We start from the raw sequence: 24,846 nt of genomic DNA, 5'->3' as shown, positions 1-24,846 counted from the left end.
GAAGACCTTGTGTCTCTAACCCCAAGTGGGGAGAGGTTTTAATTGCTTTTATGTATATCACACAGACTTCAAAAGAAGTAAAAGATGTTGATAACAGAGAGTACAAAGGAGAGCTTTGAAATGTCTACATTCATGCAAAGTGGTATAATTAAAAAAAAAACTATAGGTGCTGCTGTATTATAATGTGTGTACATATTTATAAAACTAGCTGCTGTATGCATTTGTTGTTAGCAAAAAGAGTCCATGGGTTCTACAATAATTACTCACTATTGATAACAAGACAATCAAGAGACTATGTAAAATGGACTAAACATGCTATTTTGGGGGAATATTAAGTTTCCACCTTAGTAATTTACTATATGATTTAGAGCAGTGACTTTTCTTTTATGGATATTGAGATCCCAATATGAAAAGTAAGAAGTTGGATTACATAATATACAAAGCACCTCCAGCTCTAATTTTTGGAGATTCTATGATTCTAGATATTACTCTGAAGTTGTACAATTACACAGATATATATAGAAAATACTGGCAAACATTATTTCATTAAAAGAGGAAAGTGAAAAACATCTGTTGTGTCAATCTTTTTTACAAGTCAGTCTCTAGATCAATATAGCATTCGTTTAACTGTTATGGAGATAACAATTTATATTTTTAAAAATCTATAAAATCTAAACATCGATAGTTACTGTTTTGATACTTTTTTCTAAAGAGACAATAAAAATCCCTAGGTATGTGAACTTTGCTATTAAAAATTTTATCAGAGTTGAAAAGTGGCAGATGATTAAACTCTAAGCATTTCTAGTTTTTTTTTAAGTTCCACCAGATAAAACAATTGCTGTAAATTTGTAAGTAGAAATTCAAGAAAAACTCATTTATAAGCAAATATGCAAAGTTTACAGCCACAGCTCTTGTAAAACCACTCTAGTCCTTCTGTGATTGCCTAAAACAGAAAACAGTAGTAATTATGAATTGCTATTCCAAAAAAAAAAAAAAATATTCTGTAGAAAAGGCAATGTATGTAATAAGCAATCAAAGCACTTACATATACTTTAGGCCCTTATGGTAGAAATGAACAAACTAGGAGACAGAACTGGCCTTTAAGATAGTAACCTGTGTTGCAGAACACTAATTCTATGGGAATGCTGTTAGAGCCATCCTGACCCTTTGGTGATAACAGCACTGCTAAAGTTACCTCAAGAATAACCTACACTATTTGATCTTCAAAGATCTATCATGCAGTGAAAGAAACCATGACTTTTGTGTTCCTGTGCACTCCTCCAAAGAGTTATGCTTGCAATCAAAACTAAAAATGAAACCAGGCCCTCAGTGGCACTTAGTAGCAGTGTTGTAATAAATTTGCATTTTAATTCAGTATTTGCACCAAGCCCAATCATAATATGCTTGTACTATTTGATGTAATGCAGTTCCTAATTTTACTTCTTTTAGTAACAACCCTAATAAAGTAATAGGGAGCAATGCTTTCAGTCTTTAACTGTGAACTACAATGATAGTATTTAGGTTCTATAACCAAACTTTTCAGACATATTAGTTGAGTAACTATAATAAGTAATTGGTTTTCAACAGTGCCTTTGAAAAACATTGGGAACCATTTGTAGAATTTCCCATGAAAAAGTATTTGTTTAGTCAATTTTTTTTCTGTCAGAAGAGACTGTTACTTTTCTAAGCTACAGAAGAGTATACCTACAAGAATATCTACCTTGATCCCTAAATGTAAATTTTAAAATAATTAATCATAAATGACCAACGAAAGAAAACACTATTTTCCTTATTTGGCTCCTATCACATAATTGTGTTTTTTTTTTTTCTCTCTCTCTCTCTTATCATCTGTGTGTGTGTCAAACACAAGCACAGTTTGTGCTAACTCAAACAACCAACGTTACTGTTTCCCTGACACATTGTCCAGAGAGGCGCCTTCACACTAAGGAGGAGATGCTAGACACATCACAGAGGAGCATGTGTGTAAAACAGGCAGACTGACTAAGATGATCTCAGCCATGAAGGTTAGACCCACTCATGGAGACAGAGAATGAATCCTCATACTCTAGACATCATGTAGTATGTCACCATTGCATTTAGAAATATCTCATAAATAACTATGGCATCTTCATTCCTTTAGCAAAACTCAAACAAACATAGATACAGATGGGTTATGGGCTCTACCAGTAGTTCTGTCTTACCTTGTATCCTTCCACCATATTTCTTCAACCCTCTCTCTCATTCAGGTACAGATCAAGATAAATACTACCACATGGAGAACTGTATTATCTATATCACTCCTGGTTTGCCATACTGCCTAATTTACATAGAAAAGGGTAAAAGTGGAGTTATTTTAGTTGTTTGTGGGTTGTGGGTGGGAGGAACAGCCCATAATCTGTCTTTTTCTTGCTCCCACTGCAGAATTCAAAGGCTTTAAAGAATAACTACTTTGTATTGTATTAAACAGAGTATTCAGAGGCCAACATTCAAACCCTACCTTCACAACTTTCTGGGCGACCCTGAACAAGCTACCTAATTCTCTCAGTCTCATTTTACTCATATGTAAAATCAGTATAATAATATTTTCCACACTGGATTGTTAAAGGACTCAAATAAAATGTTAGATGTTTACTATGTAAACAATAAGACATCTTACAAAAGTTACTGACCAAATTATTTATTGACAGGAAACAGAACATATTTTGGAAGTCAGTCTTCTAATTAACAAAGTATAATAACTGTAGTATTAATTTGAAAGGAACCTTAGGAGATTATGAAGATAACATTCCATCAGCATGGGAATACCTTCTACAACATCTCTGCTTAAAATTTTCCAGAACACAATTTTTATTTATTTTATTAATTCATCCTTTAATTCATTCCTTCATTCATTCATTCAACAAATATTTATTATTTCTGATTTTTTAATTTTTTTTTTTTTGAGACAGGGTCTCACTGTGTTACCCAGACTGGAATGCAGTGGTGCAATCACAGTCTCAACCTCCTAGGGTCAAGCGATCTTCCTGCCTCAACCTTCTGAGTAGCTGGGACTAAAGGCGCACATCACCAGGCCCAACTAATTCAACAAATATTTATTGAACATCTGCTTATACCTGAGGCACTCTCTACTAATGCAGTCCAATCTTATCATTGTCAGACAGCTAAAAGTTCTTAATTTCAGTTTTTTATTAAGAACAAGTTCCCTATTACCTTAACCTCCTAAAACAGCAGAAAACAAATATTATCCTCTTCTATTCAATAAAATTTCAAGTCAAATAATATGCATTAGGCCAAACTTCCCTAGGTCTTTAATTACTATTCATACTAAATGTTCAAGACTCTTTACTATTCTAGTCATTCTGATAAATACTAATGTGACAATAGATCTCTTAAAAATATGAGACCCAGGCCGGGTGCAGTGGCTCATGCCTGTAATTCCAGCACTTTGGGAGGCCGAGGCAGGCGGATCAGCTGAGGTCAGGAGTTCAAGTTCAGTCTCACCAAAATGGTGAAACCCTGTCTCTACTAAAAATACAAAAACTAGCCAGGTATGGTGGCACATGCCTGTAATCCCAGCTACTCAGGAGGCTAAGGCAGGAGAACCGCTTGAACCCGGGGGGCAGAGGTTGCAGTGAGGCAAGATTACACCAATGCACTCCTGCCTAGGTGACAGAACAAGACCCTATCTCAAAAAAAAAAAAAATGAGACCCCAACTGGGACACAACACTTCAGATGCAACCAGACCAAATCAAAGGTGTAAACATTTTATTCTGTATTTCATTTAAAGTTTTAATAATAAAGTTATTTTGTAATAATTGTAATAAAGTTAACTTGGTTTGAATCCTGATTTGAGATGACTACTATTAAATTTATGACAATTATAGCATTCTATCCTCAGTATTGCTACTAGCAAGGAGGCTACATATGAAAAAATGGTAGGGAGTTGACGGATTTTCTATTTAAGAATATTAAGAATGGTGGTTAACAGGGGTAAGAGAGAGAGAGGAATAGGGAGATGTAGGTCAAAGGGTACAAAGTTGCAGTTATGTAGGATGAATAAGTCTATAGCTCTACTCTATAACATAAAAACTAAAGTTGATAATATTGTGCTGCATGCTGGAAATTTGCTACGAGAGTATATTTTGGGTGCTCTTACCACACACACAGAACAAGGTAACTATGTGAGGTGATACATACATTAATTTGCTTGATTAGTAATCATTTCACTATATGTATGTATATCAAAACTTCATGCTGTCCACCTTACATATAGATAATAAAAAAAAGAATATTAGGCATGACTCAGGTACATACTCATAAAAAATCCTATGATTTAGTGTTTCCCAGATTTTAGCAGTATTCCAACTCCTATCAAGGGGTTTTAGAAACATTGCTTTACATTAATCAGATATAAAATTTTATGAGAAACCACTGATTTTTAAAGTAAAATCTAAAAAGTAAAATAATAATTTGTTATTATGTAAAAATATTAAGCTCCTTGAGTTGAAGAATCATTGCCCTTATCCATTCTACAGCCCACACTTGACTCTCCTTCTAGCACCTACCCATCACATAGAATTTTCCAATGGCAGTGATAAAGGCTGAGTTCTCTCCCTTCCCCAGCTTCATTATACTCTATGACTCTAAAAGAATATGTGCAGTTAAGAATGATATATAAACACAGATCAGCTAGAAAATAATACAAATGTTGAATATTTAGAAAATAATGACAAAGTTCTAAAAGCGCAAACTTACTGGATGAATAAAGCTATTTCTAGAAATATATTCATAGCCAAAAGTACCATTATCATTAAATAAAAATTTGTTACGTGAAGTATTCAAGTTAAAAGATATCAAAAAACAAAAGAAAAAGCATAAGAATAATAGGAAAGGAGAGACAATAAGGGTAAAAGCAAAATGAATTAATTGGCATATTGAAAAGCAGCAGAATTGACAAATCCAAAAACTGGATTATTGGGAGAGCAATAAATAGAAAAACCACTAGCAAGTAAAATTGAAAAAAAAAGAGAAAACAAATATGCAAAATTAAAAATGGGATCTATAACAGCAAATAAATGGAAGAACTAAAAATAAGATATATATATGAAGTCAACGAGATTTGAAAATCTCATGAGATATACAATTCTCTAAGAGTTTCTTCTCTTTAAAAATATTTAGGAAAAATATTTTATGGCAAAACTGACTTAAAAGAGAAGTAGAAAATGTTTAAAAAAATCTCCAAAGAAAATTCTAGGCCTAGATGTTTTATGAGAATATTTTTCAGAATTTCAAGGAATAAGTAGCTCATGTTATTTATTCAATATTTTACATAACCAAGAAAAAGAGGAAAAGTTTTTCAGTTCAACTATGAACACTGGTACTAAAAAACTAACAAAAGTAATATAAACATGGAAAACTCTAATCAATTTATAATTACAGTTGTAAAAATAACTATAACAACTATAATATGAGCAAATAAAATGATGCAGTACATATAAACAAGACTATACCATGACTAATCAGGGTTTATTTCAATGACAAATTTGAAAAACAAAACCTAATAAGATATTCCATGAAATAAAATGCAAGTTATCATAAAAGACCAAACTCCTAGTAGACTAGAAGGATATCTTTAAATGAATATTTTAAATCAATAGTCAATAGAATGCTAAATATGAAATATTAAAAACAACTCCATAAATTAAAAACTACACTGAAATATCTGCTATTACCTCTCTATTACTTAATATTATTCTTGGCATTCAAGGCAATGAACGTATGAAGGGTGGGTGGGAGTGGGTAGCAAAGAGACATATAACTATCAAAAAGGAAGAGAAAACATATCTACTGAAATATGACTACAGCTAAAAGTTCAATACAGGGAAGTTACAAAATTAACTAGCAAAATTCAATAGCATCCCTAAATATAACAAAAGGAAAATAGAATCAAAAATATCTCATTCACAAGAATAAGCAAAAATATTAAATATTATTAAGAAAACATCAAAGGAAATGTGCAGAACCTGTATTTTAAAGACAAAATATTATTGAGAGACATAAAATAACTGAATAAATGACTTTGAATGGAGCAATTCGATAGTATAAAGATGTCAGTTCATCCTACCATTTCAAATAAATGTAATATAATCTTTTAAAAAATCACTTTGGAATTTTAATTAACAACTTGATAAAATAAATTAAAGATAAACTTTAAACAAGTATGGAAGCACCTTAAAGAAAAATTATGAGTGTAGTCTTGCAATACTTACTTTTGAAGGATACTAAAGTTACAGTGATTAATATAGCATAGTACTAATAAAAGTTTAGATGGAAAAATCAATGGAATAGAACCAAAATCTGATAAATAGTTCCAAATATGTAATCAGAGTGTAATAAAAGATGCTATTTCAAGCCAGAGGAGGTAAGATAGATTATTTAATAAACAGTACAGATATTTGGTTAACTGCTTGAGAATAAAATTAAGTTATATTTCTAGTTGACATTATTCATCAAAACATATTTAAGATGTATTATATAGTTAAGTGTTTAAAAATATAGCCAACAAATTGGATGAAAATATAGCAGAATATTGTTCAATTTCAGGATGAGGAAGCCTTTCTAAACAAACCCCCTATAGAAAAAAGCATTAAAAAAGGGATGGAAAAACTGACAACAAAACCAGAAAATAAAACAAATGACAAAATGCAACATATATCACAAATAAAGTTTAATACTATTAAAACATATTAAGAGTTCTTAGAAAATATTGAGAACTGGACAAGTTTTTTAAAGGAAAAATGGGCAACCAACATAAATATGCAGTTCACAAAGGAAGAGATATTCAATTGCAAATAAAGGGAGATAAAGCACCTCATTCTCACTAATAGTCAAAAAACTCACTAAATCAACAATGATATGTTTTTCCCTTATAAAAATGGCAAGAAATTTTAAATTAATAATACTTGTTATTCGGGGCAAGAGAATAAAAACTTGCAGATACTACTGGTGAGAGCACGGAATACTATACTCTTCCTGAAGGGTAACTGGCAATAAGAATCAAAAGTCTTTTTAAAAAGAAGTAAGGAAAAGAAGTCAAATTGTCCCTGTTTGCAGATGACATGATTGTATATTTAGAAAACCCCATCATCTCAGCCCAAAATCTCCTTAAGCTGATAAGCAACTTCAGCAAAGTCTCAGGATACAAAATCGATGTGCAAAAATCACAAGCATTCTTATACACCAATAACAGAAAAACAGAAAGCCAAATTATGAATGAACTCCCATTCACAATAGCTTCAAAGAGAATAAAATACCTAGGAATCCAACTTACAAAGGATGTAAAGGACCTCTTCAGGGAGAACTACAAACCGCTGCTCAGTGAAATAAAAGAGGACATAAAGGAAGGGGAACATCACACACCGGGGCCTATCATGGGGAGGGGGGAGGGGGGAGGGATTGCACTGGGAGTTATACCTGATGTAAATGACGAGTTGATGGGTGCAGCACAGCAACATGGCACAAGTATACATATGTAACAAACCTGCACGTTATGCACATGTACCCTACAACATAAAGTATAATAATAATAAATAAATTAAAAAAAAAAAAAAAGAGGACATAAACAAATGGAAGAACATACAATGCTCATGGGTAGGAAGAATCAATATCGTGAAAATGGCCATACTGCCCAAGGTAATTTATAGATTCAGTGCCATCCCCATCAAGCTACCAATCATTTTCTTCACAAAATTGGATAAAAAACTGCTTTAAAGTTCATATGGAACCAAAAAAGAGCCCGCATCTCCAAGACAATCCTAAGTCAACAGAACAAAGCTGGAGGCATCACGCTACCTGACTTCAAACTATACTACAAGGCTACAATAACCAAAACAGCACGGTAGTGGTACCTAAACAGAGATATAGACCAATGGAACAGAACAGAGCCCTCAGAAATAATACCACACATCTACGGCCATCTGATCTCTGACAAACCTGACAAAAACAAGAAATGGGGAAAGGATTCCCTATTTAATAAATGGTGCTGGGAAAATTGGCTAGCCATAAGTAGAAAGCTGAAACTGGATCCTTTCCTTACTCCTTATACAAAAATTAATTCAAGATGGATTAGAGACTTAAATGTTAGACCTAATATCATAAACACCCTAGAAGAAAACCTAGGTAATACCATTCAGGACATAGGCATAGGCAAGGACTTCATGTCTAAAACACCAAAAGCAGCAGCAACAAAAGCCAAAATTGACAAATGGGATCTAATTAAACTAAAGAGCTTCTGCACAGCAAAAGAAACTACCATCAGAGTGAACAGGCAACCTACAGAATGGGAGAAAATTTTTGCAATCTACTCATCTGACAAAGGGCTAATATCCAGAACCTACAAAGAACTCAAACAAATTTACAAGAAAAAAACAAACAACCCCATCAAAAAGTGGGCAAAGGATATGAACAGACATTTCTCAAAAGAAGACATGCATACAGTCAACAGACACATGAAAAAATGCTCATCACTGGCCATCAGAGAAATGCAAATCAAAACCACAATGAGATACCATCTCACACCAGTTAGAATGGCAATCATTAAAAAGTCAGGAAACAACAGGTGCTGGAGAGGATGTGGAGAAATAGGAACACTTTTACACTGTTGGTGGGATTGTAAACTAGTTCAACGATTGTGGAAAATGATATGGCGATTCCTGAATGATCTAGAACTAGAAACACCATATGACCCAGCCATCCCATTATTGGGTATACACCCAAAGGATTATAAATCATGCTGCTATAAAGACATGCACACGTATGTTTACTGCAGCATTATTCACAATAGTAAAGACTTGGAATCAACCCAAATGTCCATCAGTGACAGACTGGATTAAGAAAATGTGGCACATATATACCATGGAATACTATGCAGCCATAAAACAGGATGAGTTTGTGTCCTTTGTAGGGACATGGATGCAGCTGGAAACCATCATTCTCAGCAAACTATCACAAGAACAGAAAACAAAACACCGCATGTTCTCACTCATAGGTGGGAACTGAACAATGAGATCACTTGGACATGGGAAGGGGAACATCACACACCAGGGCCTATTGTGGGGAGGGGGGAGGAGGGAGGGATGGCGTTGGGAGTTACACCTGATGTAAATGACACGTTGATGGGTGCTGATGAGTTGATGGGTACAGCACACCAACATGGCACATGTATACATATGTAACAAACCTGCACGTTGTGCACATGTACCCTAGAACTTAAAGTATTTAAAAAAAAAAAAAAAAAGAACAAACTCTTTGAACCAGGAATTTCACTTTTAAGAATATAATCTAAATAACCACTAATAAGTTCATAAGTCTTAATAAAAATGTTATCTGTTTTCAAGATAGGTGCTCTTTGTACCAACAAACAATAGCCGGGCGCGGTGGCTCAAGCCTGTAATCCCAGCACTTTGGGAGGCCGAGACGGGTGGATCATGAGGTCAGGAGATCGAGACCATCCTGGCTAACCCAGTGAAACCCCGTCTCTACTAAAAAATACAAAAAAATTAGCCGGGCGAGGTGGCGGGCGCCTGTAGTCCCAGCTACGCGGGAGGCTGAGGCAGGAGAATGGCGTGAAACCGGGAGGCAGAGCTTGCAGTGAGCTGAGATCCGGCCACTGCACTCCAGCCTGGGCAACAGAGCGAGACTCCGTCTCAAATCAAAAAACAAAAAACAAAAACAAAAACAAAAACAATAAAAACAAATGTTGAAGAAAAGGCCCAGTTACATTATGAAAACCTCACTTCATGCAATACTTTCTGCCAACAAAAATAATATTTTGGAAGATAACTCAATCTCAGGAAAATTCATAATATATCATTAAGTGGGGAAAATAGATTACAAAAAAATTATAATGGGATGATTCTAATTTTATGGGGAAAAATTAACATAAGTATGCATAATTTAAAATGGAAAGAATACACAATAAGATACAGGTAGAATTAAAAGACAGTTTCACTACCTTTATGTTTTTTTCTATGTTTCTTACAAATAAATACATATGAATTTTGCAATCAGAAAAATATAAGAGCTATCAAAAATACATAATGCTCGAGATATAATATTAAATACTGATAACCCATGATTGTATGTATTCCTCAAAGACATAATTTAGGTCATTTTAAAATTTCAGGATAATGAGAAGTAATTTATGTGGATAATAACTGGCCTGGTTTCCACCAGAATAAAAATGTATGTTGAGTTTTGGCAGTGGTTTATTCAAACTATTTAAATACTACTTTAACTGATTTTTTCATTTTTAAATTAATTTTTATTAGTACATTTTCTGTAGAAGATATTAGTATGTATGATGAGATGATAATGTAGAATAAAGATAAATTTAATAAGAATCTTATATTTTATGCCCATAAGAAACTCAGAATAACACAAATGAAAGTTCATGTATCACAAAGAATCCAGAAAAAAAAGGTTAAAGATTTTGAAAAGGCTAATTTTTCATGTGATTCACTTTTGTGATTTATACATTTCAAGTATCCAAGACTAGTCCTTTTATAAAATTTTGAATTCAAAATTAGAATTAAATATAAAGAAACATGGAAAGTGAGGGAGAAAATATACCCTGAAGTACAATAACTCCACGTTGAATTATAACATAACAAAATGTTAGTTTTCACATTCCTAACAGAAAGCAGGACCCTCATCATTCATGCTGGAAAAAGCTTGCCTTTGTACAAACCATTTCTGTTCTCACTGTTATAAAAAGGAATGACTTTGGAAAGGGAAGAAAACACAGAATGACGTGCAAAGTAGCAAACACCATGTTATTGCAGCTGGATAGAGAATATGTCACTAATGACTTTCTTTGTATCCATCAATAAGTTGAGTTTCTTTTTTTTCCAAAACAGCAAATGGCCTTTATGAGTACAAAACAGAAGTAGGGGAACTCAAAATAATATCCAGTTTCCACTGGTTGTGATACACAATTTTAGTTAATGCAATGATTTATTAATTATTTGCTGGGAAAAAAGATGACTTCCTTTTCTCTTCATTTGAGTTGAAAATGACATACCTGAAAACTAGGAAATTTTCTGTAGTAAATTCAAAACAACATTTACATTAGATAATTATTATCAAATTTTCATCTTAACTCAGATATTATCCACGACCAATAGGAAGATTCAACTAAAGTGGTTTGATAAATTCAGAAAACTAATGTAACTAAGCACCCAAATCGTTAGTGCCAATCACAGTGATGACTGTCCGTAAGGATTGACAGAGTTAATGAGTGATCACGAATTTCATTCATAATGCAAATATATATACAGCACTTCTTCTCCATAAATGAATTAGCAAGAGTTCCATTAGTAGGCAAAAAGTATAACTCTCGATTGATAAGGTAACTTACTATCTGAATGGATTGGGATAGTTCACTTCTTAACATGTCTAAAAATAATAACATCCATCACATATATTCAAAAGTAAAGATGTTTATTCTCATCTGAGTCAGAGACCATGAAATGCTAAACCTAATGAAATTTGAGCTTAATCAACATAGGATCCTTTGTATATATTAATAATAACCACCAAACTTAAACTCATGAGTACTTTCTTAAGTGCCAGGTATTGTTCTAAGAACTATACATGTATTAACTCTCTTAATTAGCCTATGAAGGAAGTACTTGTATTATCCTCATTTTAGAGATGAGGATTATAAAACATGAAAAACGCCGGACGTAGTGACTCACACCTGTAATCCCAGCAATTTGGGAGGCCAAGATAGGCAGATCACAAGGTCAAGAGATCGAGAACATCCTGGTCAGCCTGGTGAAACCCGTCTCTACTAAAAATACAAAAATTAAGTGGGCATGGTGGCACATGCCTGTAGTCCCAGCTACTCAGGGGCCTGAGGCAGGAGAATCACTTGAACCCGGGAGGCAGAGGTTGCAGTGAGCTGAGATCGTGCCACTGCACTCCAGCCTGGCAACAGAGTGAGTCTCTACCTCAAAAAAAAAAAAAAAGAAAAGAAAAGAAAAAAAAAGGTCAGTGGCTTGTCCAAAGTACTCATCCAGTGATAGAGCCAGGATTTGAACCAAGGTAAACAGGCTTCAGAATCCCCCAATAAACCATTATGTACAGCACATTCTAGAAACATTTTTAAAGGTGTTACAGGCAACTCATTTTGATTAGAAGAAATTCAAAATAATTTGGATTCATAAATTAAGCTATTATTATAATTTTAAGAGGAAAAACTAAGACTATCTTTAGCTTAATTTGCTCATCTTTTGACATAAGGTTTTTATACCTTTTTTGTGAAGTAAATTAATGAGGCAGCATATCCCATAAGTTATATGTTTATAGACTAATACAAAAAGGGGAGAAATTTTTCAGTTTGTAAACATTGCAAGGAATAAAAGCTCAGAAACGTATAATACACTTACCCTCTCATGTACAATCAAATGTTAGATGTAAGATTTAGTGTTATGGTACAGAAGATCAGCAAATGCATTGTTACACAAAATAACATAACTGCATTGACATGTTCAATATATTTTATGTTGTACCTTTAATTTCCCCAAGAAGTTCACTGGTATTTAGTCTTTCCATTTTTTCCTTCCAATCTTTTGAAAGTAGTTTTTCCATGCAGGAGGAATCTATTAAAATACAAAAGTAAGTATTAAAAATATATATTTATTACAAATTTAGAAATTCAGTTTATGGGGAAATTTTCATTTAAGAATGCACAAGGCTGTTTTTGTTGCTGTAGCTTGAACCCCAGGATATAGAAAATTACATTATTCTATAATATGTATTATAAAATACCACCATAAAGTTTATTTTCACCAGATAATTATTTAAACTATCATCTAGGAGAAAAAAGATAATGCTCAATAATCTATTTTAGTATTATAATTCTATTAATATTCAATTCACATTTGTCATTTCTTAGATTGATAGTATAGAAAAGAGAGCTCTTTCCTATGAGTTTAACATTAGATACTCCTTTTAATCCAGGCAATTTTTTTTAAGTCCAAGCAAAATGTATGTGCTGTGCAAGAAACAATAACAGATATTCAGGAGAGAAGAGGCCAATCTGAAACCACTTAGTTCTTAAAAAAGAAATCTAACTTTTGTAAAATATCCAATGAGAGCAAAACAAGAAGAAAATGAAATTAAGATGTTCTCTGACCCCTAGTAATAAAAACTGCTAAAACTTTTCTCTTATGTAAAAACCAATACATATTTTTATTAAATAAATACCTATATAAATACCATTTATTATTTGCCCTACTGTATTTCTAAATAGCATACTAGAATACAGGGAGTAATTACACTTGTTTTTATCAAGATTCATAAAGATTACAGAAATCCAAACTTTAGAAGGTTCTGATAATTACCAAATTTTTCTCAATGAGTTATTTCTGCTCTCTATGCAAATGGATTTGCAACTGGCGCTACTGCTTACAACTATTTATTTGTATCTTTTAAGCCTCAAATCTTAACAAATAGGTCATGTTTCCAAAAGGGAATGCAGATTTAAATACTAAATCCTTAGTGCAAAGCATACTCCCATAAAACTTTAACATTCCAAGTGTCAAAATTCTGATAACTTCCTTTTAAAATTATATTTAAAATATTTACTCCAATTCTAAATGCCTTTTCTCTCTCATATCAGCACCTATCTCTTTAGTATTTTCCCCTTCTTTTTTTTTTTTTTTTTTTCCTCCAGCTTCTAAATCCTCCTTGAATTTTTCAAAATGACAGTAAGGTCAAGATGGATCTAAACGGCTTTAGAAGCTAGATAAGCTTCAGAAGAAGACAGTGAGCCCTGGGCTGAGATGAGAAGACCACTGCATGGTTAGAAAGTATTGGTGAAAAAACAATTAACATTTGTCTGTGACACGATCAATCAATCAAGGAAGGGATAGAATCCAGATCAGCGTGTTGTGAAAACGGCTGATGAAGAACAACCATCCGAACTGGCTATCACAGAGCTAAAGTTCTTTCTAAATAGAAGTCAGCTTGATTTTATTAATGAAAGCTCCTTGCCCATTCCCTTACTTCTTCCCTCCCCTTTTCCTTCCTTCCTACCTTCCTTCTTTCTTTAGTCCATTATTTCCTATTATTTTCTCAGTTTTCAACAAATGATCTACTACTGTGCTTCAAAATTGGATTCTGAGTGATGTTCCAATGGGGCCTACATGCATATGCATATATTCAGGTTGTATTTAATTGCTGAAGTAGCCTCTTACTATTTTTTATTCAAATTCAGAAACAAGATATATGTTTTGTTCTATACCTATTTTGTTTTTATGCTAAAGTCATACAAATAATACTAAATTAAGAGTTAGGAAGCAATTCTTCAAATCCATGCCTGTCACAGATTACTTTTTCTCAAATCAGGTTTGAATTGCTGAGATTGATTGATATAACATTAGATTATGGATAAGAATAGTCAACAAAAAGTTTTTATTTTCATATCCTACCCAATTTTGTTTTATTGCCCTTTCATACATTATATCAGTGCACTAAGCTAATAATTACCGATACAATTACAAAAGCATAACTTTTTTAGCTAAAGTTTGAGTTGAAAGCATATATTATAGTAGTCAAAGATAAAAGCCCAATTTATTTGTAATAATAACAAATTCAGAGCAAGTCCATATACTAGGATTAAATGCATGTTAGGATGTAAACAGGCTAAAATATGTCTCTCATTTCTATAAATAGACCTGAAATCTTTTAGAGCTCCAATAAAAGAATGCTAAAACTTCATGGGAGAAAAAGAGAGCTATATGAACAACAGGAACACACATTTCAAATATAAATCAAATCATGTGGACACAGCTTTATATAAAAGCTACTCATTAATAAAATGGTTGGTAACTTCAAAGCGTTTCGCATTCCTATCAGAAAATTAATCCTTACTGCAACGCTCAGTTAATCTAGCTTTATGAGTTCCCATTTCAGTAGAAGAAACTGAGTGAAAAAATAAAGCAGCCTTTGCATATCTACATTTTCAGCCATGAAAATATTTAATAGCAATCACTGATTGCCTTTATCTATAGGACAATGAAAGTTACTACATACAAGCTTATCAATGTTTAATCTCAAGACTAGGAGATTCCCGGAAGACCTGTAAGAAAGTCTCTTGACAAATGACTGCATTCTACCCCATTATCTGACTGCCAAACCTCTACAGCATACCACAATTGGTGCTAAGCATTCTCCATGTAATAATGTAAAGCAAGTAGAATGAGAGAAAAAAAGCCAAATGAAGTGGATTGTTACTAAGCACTGTATAAGCAGAAGACACTATTGCTACCACCAAAAGGTTCCTGATTTGAAATGAGAAAATATTTAATAGATACAAAGTTACAAATAAAATTTATGTTTTCAAATTTCTATCTCAAAACAATATCCAGGTATGGGTACAACTTAAAAGTAAGGATCCATTCCCTTTGTGCCACATTTGTCAACTACATAAATGGGATACTAGTATTATAGAGGCAATTGATCAGATCAGACTTTGCCCTATTCTGATCTAGCATAAATGCAAAAATCAGAGTGGTAAAAATAAGTAAAGAAGGCCGGTTTGCATTACATGGAAAGAATAAGATAACATTGAGTGGCTTTAACACAGTAATCATGTAAGATTCCAAATGAAAAAAAAAGACTGAACAGCCCCAAGACACTCTTGGATTATTTTATACACATAAATATATTTTACAAAATTAATTTGAAAACAATGAACTAATTAGTTACAATGCTGCCACCATCCTCAAAACAATTTAACAATATCCAGTAAATTTATTATCTGCCTTTGACTCTTCCAAGTTTAATGTCTTTGAGTTGTCATCATCTGAAATCAGGAGAGAAAATATATGCTTTTTGGAAATGGGAATAAAGAATTACAACATTACGGCATGAAAAATGTCACCATAATATGTCCATATTTTTAAAAAACAAATGTAAGTCATAATGCTAAAGTAACATCATGCTAAAGTTGTATTGAAATAGAAAATGCCAAAATTAATTCCTCTTACTTTGAAATAATCTGTTTCCATTAACCAATATATATTCAGTGAAATGCAGGACTTTATCTTCTCTAATTTTTATAAATAATAATGATTAAAAGGGTACTATCAAAAATCAAGAGCTGGACTTCAGTTCTCACCTATAATTTAAGCAAGGATGTAAACGTTTTGATGTATTATAAATTATCACTTGCATTGTTTCTGGTTTTTTCTTTCTCTTTTCAAATTGAAACTTTTCTCTTTCAAGAAATTTGAGAGAAAAGGAAGATAGAATTCAGAACTATTTTGTTTTTAAAATATCATGCATAATAAATTACAAAGCAATGTTTCTGCTTCCTAAGTACTTAGGTTTCAGGCTAGGTAAGTCAAGTATGCTTTATCATAGCTGAGTAATGTTTTTGCTAATTAACTTAGTAATTAATTTTATGATGTAAGAAAAATTAAAAGAAAGAGTATGTGAGATATTGATTTCCTAATCTGTATGAAGACATTTGGGGAACAATTTGAATTACTTCTAGTTAGACAAATCTGCAGCAGTATTAACTCCTATACTATACAAAATAAAGGTATTTCAGATAGATTAAAAATAAATAAATACATTGTCATTAAAGTTAGAGCATGGGGAAGAGGAAGAGACAATGTGACAAATCTTTATCGCACTTTACAACAATCTACCTATAAGCAAACCCTTATTTTACTTTTACCTCGTGATATTTAAACTTAGAAATGCTAAAACACTAGAAACAACATAAAAAAATCTTCAAAATATTTTAGTGAGGAAAACAATTTTTGCTGGCTCTGTGTGCAGATTTTCTATTGCTTATTAACACTTCGAGAAAATGGTAAAGCAATTCCTTTTATTTTTACCATAGGAATCATAAATTTCAAATGTAATAAATTTTTCTATTTATCCAAGAACAATGATAACTTATCAAAAGTATCCATGACCTTGGTTTACAATTAAATCCAGCAAAATATATTTATATCCCTACTGATTATCCATCCCACATTTTTCATTAGGAAACACAGAGTTGCACATGCCAGTTACTGTACATTTTTCCACAGTGGCAAGTGCTCCACAATACAGTGGGATAAAATTGGAACTTGGAGAGCTTGAAGAGCACTCTTAAATTTTAATTAAAACCCTCCAAGCTCACTAAAAATAATTAGACACTAAAATGTGCCAGTTTTATTTTGAAGTCACTATAACGTACAAAGCACACTCCCTGACGACTGCTCATGCTCTTCTCTCTCTCTCCCCCTCTCCCTCTCTCTCCAATGAAACAACTGATTTTCCAAATAAGAACAAGGGGGTATAAATAGAGGCTGTTTTCAGGCCTGCTCTTCACGCTGGGAAGCTGACAGAAAAGACAGCAGAGTGGGTTTTTCAGACTACACCAAATAAACCTAGAATAACTTCCCTAACCAAGAGTACAAATCACTAACAAACTCTAGATAAAATCCAGTCTGCAAGTAACACCATGAGTTATATTACTGATCTTTTTTGATCCAAAAGTCAAACCTTTAACCTCTTAAATGTTTTTGCTATCTTAAAATATCTCATACAATGCTATATTCCATCCTATATTTAGCCAAGCAGCAAGAGAAAGCATGCCTTTCCCATACAGCAGGGCAATGATATAAACATCAACACAGATGCTCTGCCAGGAAGAGCTGGACTTCTCAAGCACTTGATCATTAAGGAATGCACCAACTGTTTTGGATAATCTCGTGCCAGCTCCCCTTTTGCTCCACACTCCCCTCTGGGAGTGGCCAATCTTGTCCTGGTCCTAATTTTTCATTTTACTCCTCCATAACACCCCTCCCCCATTACCAAAAAGATGAGAAATGGCATTTATGCCTAGCAATGAAAAAGCAGGCTCACTTCCCCAAACAGACCAAAACTTTAAAACAATTAACCCTCCCCTCTTCTTTCAGATAAATTACTAAGTATAAAATGCAATCTGTTTCCTTTGTTTACTCAATATGAACAATTTGTAAATGACTCAAGGATAAAATTCAGAAAATGTTGTGCTAAATTAGAACCATTATAAACATGCTAATGACTCAATGCTTGAGTAAAACATGCATGATCGGTGTGAAAAAATAGATTTAGTTCCTGTGAAATTTTGTTGTGCTGCCTTAAAACGATTTGGTCATTAAATCAGATATATTCCTTCCAGGAAAAATGTTAATTCCAAAACCACTTTACTAGATAATACAGTTTGTGTGTGTGTGTGTGTGTGTGTGTGTGTGTGTGTGTGTGTGTGGCAGTGGAAGCTATTAGAAATGTAATTAGAACTGTTAGATGCAAGATTCTGGCATGCTCATAAGGAAGAAAAAGTCCCACACCACATTTGAAACCTGCACATACACATACAGACATCATCATAATCAGTACAATATTCTCTCTATACACAATTTTTATCTGCCAAAGTCTTAGATATTTTTTCATAGGCATACTTTAAAACCAGTACTTAATGTATGTCAGTGAAAGTCACATTGTTCTATCAGTGCACGTAAGAGGTACCTCTTTTATCTGCTTTCCAAGGCTGCCTAATACCTATAACAATAACAGGAATTGTTCAAAAGCAACTGCTTCTGACATTTCCTTCAAAGCACAACTGCTACCAATGCCAATCTAGAAAAAGAGGGAAACATATAGCAGGTGATTCAGAAACTTATGGCCTGCTGCTATAGCTAAAAAAGACTTCAATGATCATAAAGATCAATACCCTCATTTCAGAAATGAGAAAACAGAGTCAAGATAAGGAAGTCACCTGCCTTGCCAATGTCAAAATGTTGGTGGCAGAGTCCCAACTTCAGTTCAGTGCTTGATTTGCTGACATGACTATTTAAATCATTATTTGAACAGAGGTTTGACTGTCCCCACAATGTAGCATCCAAAAGTGAAAAATAAAAAATTTTCTACTTATTATTTGCTTTAGAAATGAAATAAGACACTCTAATTCTTTGGAGAGGGGTGCAAAAAATCCCACATATTGCAATGAAAACCAACAGTGTTCAACTGCCAGTTCTCCTGTTCACACTCACTTATGCTGGTTTTCCTTTCCTCCACAACTCTTTTTCCATAATGCTTTATTTTGTTTGAATTACAAGCTCTCCTTTTCTGAATACCATCCACTAATGAATAGGTAACGGTTTCCTAAAATTACTGTTGAACTCATAAGGTAATTCCTTCCAAGGTAAGTTTTATTTTCATCTATCAGAAGTACATGTGCAGGCTGAAGCCTTGGTTTTTCACTGTAGTATTTTGCCCAGGAGGCCTTCAAATGTGCCACAATTTTAATGGAATAAAAATGTTCCATTAGAAACTATGGCTGTCCATGTTGCTAAAATATTACTCATCGTGACATCTTCTCTATACCCTATTTTCTGCTTCTGCTCTTTGAGTTCTACAACTATTTGTTTTATTTTTACTTTTTAAAATATATACTTCGCTTTTTTAAACTGTATTCTAATTTCTGTGGAAATAATCATTTTTGCATCCAGTGTGTCCTATATTCTTTATTTTGGTTTATTTGGGAAAATATTTCTGACTGCTGTTGTCTTGATGAGAGTGGTCATAGTTCTGTGTTGCTTGCCTTCTACTGCTCCCCCTAGCCACACAAAGAGAAATTTGATCCAATCAGAATTACCTGCTGGAACTATCTAAAGGCTCTCTCACGCTCAGGTTGGAAGCTGTAAACATGTGGATCTCGAACAGTCATGACCATCCCACCTGGCACATAGATAGAGCCTGCCTGCAATAAGAGTGAATGAAGCCAAAAATACCAAGAAAAGCAGAAGGAGCAGCAATAATAATGGATAGAGAAAAAAATCTTTACATCATGTTAGCACACTTACATCCCAAAACAGATAAAACTGAATTTTATTCCTGGGCTTTTGGTAATGTAAGCCAATACATTCCTATTAACTTGAGTTGGGTTTCTGCAAGTTGCAACTTAAAAAAAATCTAAACATTATGAAAACCATAACCAAAAGTGTCATACATACACGAATGTGTTATATTCTAAATTTTAAGCATCTGGAAACCACCAAAGAGTTAATGTGTACTACCACATTAAAATATTTATTATGTATACAGTCATGAGCTGCATAAAGACAAACTCCACATACAATGGTAGTCTTCTATAAGATTATAACATCATATTTTTACTGTACCTTTTCTATCTTTAGATCCACAATTATTTACCATTGGGTTACAACTGCCTACAGTATTTAGTATAGTAACATGCTGCACAGGTTTGTAGCATAAGGGCAATAGGTTATACTATATAGCCTAGGTGTGTACTAGGCCATACCATCTAGGTTTGTGTAAGTACCCTCTATGATGTTTGCATGACAATGAAATTGCCTAGGAATGCATTTCTCTGAATGTATCCTCATTGTCAAGCAACATGTGACTGTACTTTGAAATAAACTTCTTGCTTCATTGAAAGATATACAAAGACCTTAAGGCAAATGTTTATAGCATTGCTACTTACAATAACTTGTCTATATAAATTAGGACTTTCTCAACATGATGCAACCAAAAGAAAACACAGCAGAAATTGAGTGAAAACTGAGGCTCATTTAAAAAAAAAAAACAAAAAACAAACCTTTCATCTGAGATCAGCAGTCCCTGACTTTAAAGTTATGTGTTCAAAACAGCTTCACTGTTCTGATTAATTGACTTTATATTTAATGTCATAATATTAAATTATAAAATAAGATTTTACTGATAAAATATCAATTTTTATCTATTTTACTTTATATATCGGCAATCCACAAAAGATCAATTTAAAACAAGGTTATATTCCTCAATTTGGTTTTAAGGACCCTTTATAGTTTGACCCTGGTGCTTAATTTCCTATTATTCCATTTACATGAAACTCTTCTTTTTGTCCAAATGAGTACACCAAGCATGCCTGTCTCCACTGTACATACCTGTGCTTTTTCACTTTCCCTCTTTGATCACCACATCCTCCTGACTTGAATGTCTCCCCACTTTTTGACACTTATGAAAAACCCTCCTATTCTACTGTGCCTACATCAAATGCCACCTCCTCAATCATGCCTTGATTCATCACTTCAAACATAACTTCTCATCTCCTCAAGGAAAATAATTAACACTTGCTGAGCACATATCTGTCAGGCACTGTATTTTTTTATATTCTTCTCATCTATCAATCAACTCAATCAACTCATTTAACTCTGAATTTTATGACTGCTTTTATATCTACCAACACTAGTATTTATCTATACCACAATATAACTACATATTACGTTTCTTGATGGTCAGGGAATGTTTCTGATACCACTTTGTGTTTTTCCATAATGCTTAACCCAGAGCTCTGCACATAAATGCTAAAACTAATTCCCTGATATACAAAAAAAAGATCATGACTATTGTGTGTCAAGCAGCTATAAAACTAGATTTTTAAATTAACTATATTCACATATAATTTACATATAATAAAATGCACCCATTTAAAATATAAATTTAATAAGTTTTGACAAATTATATATTCATGTAGCTGCACCCCCCCCAAAAGAAGATACAGAACATTTCTAAAAAGTTATCTTATGCTCCCTTTCCAGGCAATCATCCATGCTCCTGGACTCAGGCAACCACTGATATGATTTCTATCACTATAAAATAATTTTGCCTATTCTTGAATTTCATAAAAATGAAAGTATAAAATATATTCTTTTTTGGATATGAATTCATTCATTCAGCATAAAGTTTTTGAGATTCATTCATGTTGTAGCATGAATTAGTAGTCTGGTCCTCTTTATTAATTTCCTTTTTATGAATACAACACATAATGTCTGTATAATGTGTATCTATTCATCTGTCTATGGACATGTGGGTTGTTTTCAGTTTAGAGGTATTAGAAATAAAACTAATATACAAATTCATTCACAAGTCTTTTTATGACTATATTTTTTCCCCCTTTAAAAATTGAATTTCCTCTAAAAGTGGGGTAGCTATATGCCTGACTTTATTTTTATAAACTGCCAAAAGGTTTTCCAAAGTGGTTGCATCATTTTATACTTCCACCAACAATGTATGAGCATTCTAGTTGTTTCATATCCTCAACAATATGTCTTAGTGTTAGCAGTTTAATTTAGTCATCCCAGAGGGTATAAAGTGGTATTTTAATGTAGTTTTATTTATATTTCCTTAATGACTAAGATATTGAGCATATTTTCATATGTTTTTTGACCATTCATATATATTTTGCCCATTTTTACATGGGGTTGTGAAGTCACCTCTCAAATATATGCAATGTAAATATTTTTACCTAGTCTACAGCATGCCTTTTGGTTTTCACAAGGTGTCTTTTGAGGAGCTAGAGTTTTCACTTTAATGTGATTTAATTATCAAATTTTTAATGACTAGTATTTTCTGGATTCTAAGAAATCTTTGTCTATATTAATATCACAAACTTTTTTTCTATGTTTTCTTCAAGAAACTTTAGAGTTTAGTTTTACATTTAGGTCTATGATCAATTTTAATTTATTTTGTATGTATGCTATGAGGTAAAAGATAAAATTAATTTTCTTTCATATAAATATCCAGTTGTTCCAGCATCATTTGTCAAAAAGATCATTTTTTTCCCAATGAATTATCTTGGCTTAACTGTTGAAAATAAAAAGACTATGTGTAGAGTGTGTATTTGTGTGTGTGTGTGTTTGTGTGTGTGTGTTTGTAGATCTATTTCTTAATTCTCTTTTCTGTTCTATTAATCAATTCATTATCCTTACTATAGTACCAAACTGTCTTCATTGTTGCAGCCTTATAATAAGTCTTGAAATCACATGGAATAAGAATCTGTTCTTCTATTTCAAATTTGTTTTAGCTATGCTAAGTCCTTTGTATTTTCAGATAAATTTTAGAATTGGTTTGCCTACCAAAAAAAAAAAAAAAGATTTTCTGGAATTCTGATTGAATTTGTCTTGAATTTACAGGAAAATTTTAGGATTATATTTAATATTAGCATTTAAAGATATAAATTTCCTTCTAAGTGTTACTTTAGCTGCATCCCATACATTTTATTAGGTTGGGTTTTCATTATCATTTAGTTTAAAATATTTTATAATTTTCCTTGTTCTTTCTTCTTTCTGGTAAATGATTTATTTAGAAATATGTGGTTTAACTGCCAAATAATTTGAATTTAAAAATGTTTCCTTTCCTTATTGATTTGTAATTCATTTCCATGTCAGAAAATATACCCATTATAGTTTCAGTCATTTTACATTTGAGATTTGTTTTATAGTACGGCATATGCCTTATCTTGGGGATGTTCCTTATTCCTTGAAAATAATAATTATCCAGATATTTTTTAGTGTAGTGTTCTAGCAACATCAATTAGGTTAAGTTGATAATTTTGTTCAGGTGTTCTACGTTCTTATAGATTTTTCTGTCTACTTGTTTTATCAAATTCTAAAAGATGTGTGTTAAAATGACCAAGAATACTTAGATTGTGGCTGTGTCTTTTTCTTCTTTTGGTTATGCAATATTTTGCTTCATGTATTTTGAGGTTCTATTATTATTAATAGATGTATACATGCAGAAATATTATGTCTTCTTGGTTAATTGAACCTTTAATCATTATGAAATGTCCCTCTTTATGTCTGATAATATTCCTTCTCCTGGAGTCTACTTTTATATTAATAAAGCCTTTTAAGCCTTCTTATCATTAGTGTTTTCATGGTACATCTTCAAAAACCCTTTTAACATATTTACATCTTTATTATGTCTCTTGTAGTCAGCATATTAATTGGGTCTTGTTTTTTATTAATCCAATCTGATAATCTCTGCCTTTTAAAAATTTGTATAATTCGTCCATTTAGATTTAATGTAATGATTGTTAAGTCTACCATCTTCCTATTTTTAATCTGTCCTTTGTTCCTTTGTTCCTCTTTTCCTGGCTTTTTAATTATTATTTTTTGTTTACAATTCTACTTATCTCCTCTATTGGTTTATTAACTATACCTCTTTATTTCATTATTTAAATGATTGATCCAGGGTTTATTATATGCATCCTTAACTTATAATACTCTACCTTCAAATAATATACCATTTCAAATACGAAGTAAGGAACATTAAAACACTTTTATTTTGTATTATTGCTGTCATAGGCATTAGTTCTATATGTTTAAAACCTCATATATGGTTATTGTTTATTCTATGGAATCAATCATATTTTAAGAAAATTAATCATTAGAAATTAAATGTCATATGCCTCCAGAGTCACCATTTACAGTAATCTTCATTACTTTTTAAAATCTAAGTTTCCATCTAGCATTATTTTCTTCAGCCTGAAGAAATTTCTTTAAAATTTTTATAATTAAAACCTACTAGCAATAAATTGTCTGAACTTTTTTCTTTAATGTCTTTATTTCGCCTTCAGATGTGAATATTTTTTCTAATTATAAAATTGTAGGTTGCAATTTTTTTAGGACTTCAAAATATGTCATTGTGATATTTAACTGAATTGGCTCTGATGTGAGGAATCATTCCTACCTTTGTTCCACTGTATATAACCTATCTTTGGCTACTTCTAAGACTCTCTTTCATTTGTTTCCAGCCATTTGATTTTGATGTGCTTTGGTATACACTCTTCTCTGTGTTTATACTTCTTGGATCTAAAGGATTACATTTTTTAACAAATTTATTTATTGTTAATTGTTCATTATTATGGGCACATAAATAGTTGTATATATTTACAGGTACATGTGATGTTTTGATACAAACATGCAATGTGTAAAAATCAAATCAAGGTAACT

At 32.5% G+C, this 24,846-nt stretch overlaps 1 protein-coding gene across 49 annotated transcripts in view; it reads right to left on the bottom strand.

Annotated features, from left to right (window-relative positions):
- Positions 1-24,846, bottom strand: part of SOX6 (SRY-box transcription factor 6) — a 658,308-nt gene that overhangs the window by 255,588 nt on the left and 377,874 nt on the right. For all 49 annotated transcript variants that reach the window (XM_045370379.3, XM_074014189.1, XM_074014211.1 and 46 more), the window contains one exon: positions 12,574-12,663. In XM_045370379.3, the coding sequence (XP_045226314.1) occupies positions 12,574-12,663 (90 nt within the window). The remainder of the gene's footprint in view (positions 1-12,573; positions 12,664-24,846) is intronic.

This window comes from Macaca fascicularis, chromosome 14, assembly GCF_037993035.2.
Source record: "Macaca fascicularis isolate 582-1 chromosome 14, T2T-MFA8v1.1".
NCBI classification, from domain to species: domain Eukaryota; kingdom Metazoa; phylum Chordata; class Mammalia; order Primates; family Cercopithecidae; genus Macaca; species Macaca fascicularis.
Note: the sequence above shows the minus strand (reverse complement) of the source record. Positions and strands in the feature narration are given on the sequence as shown.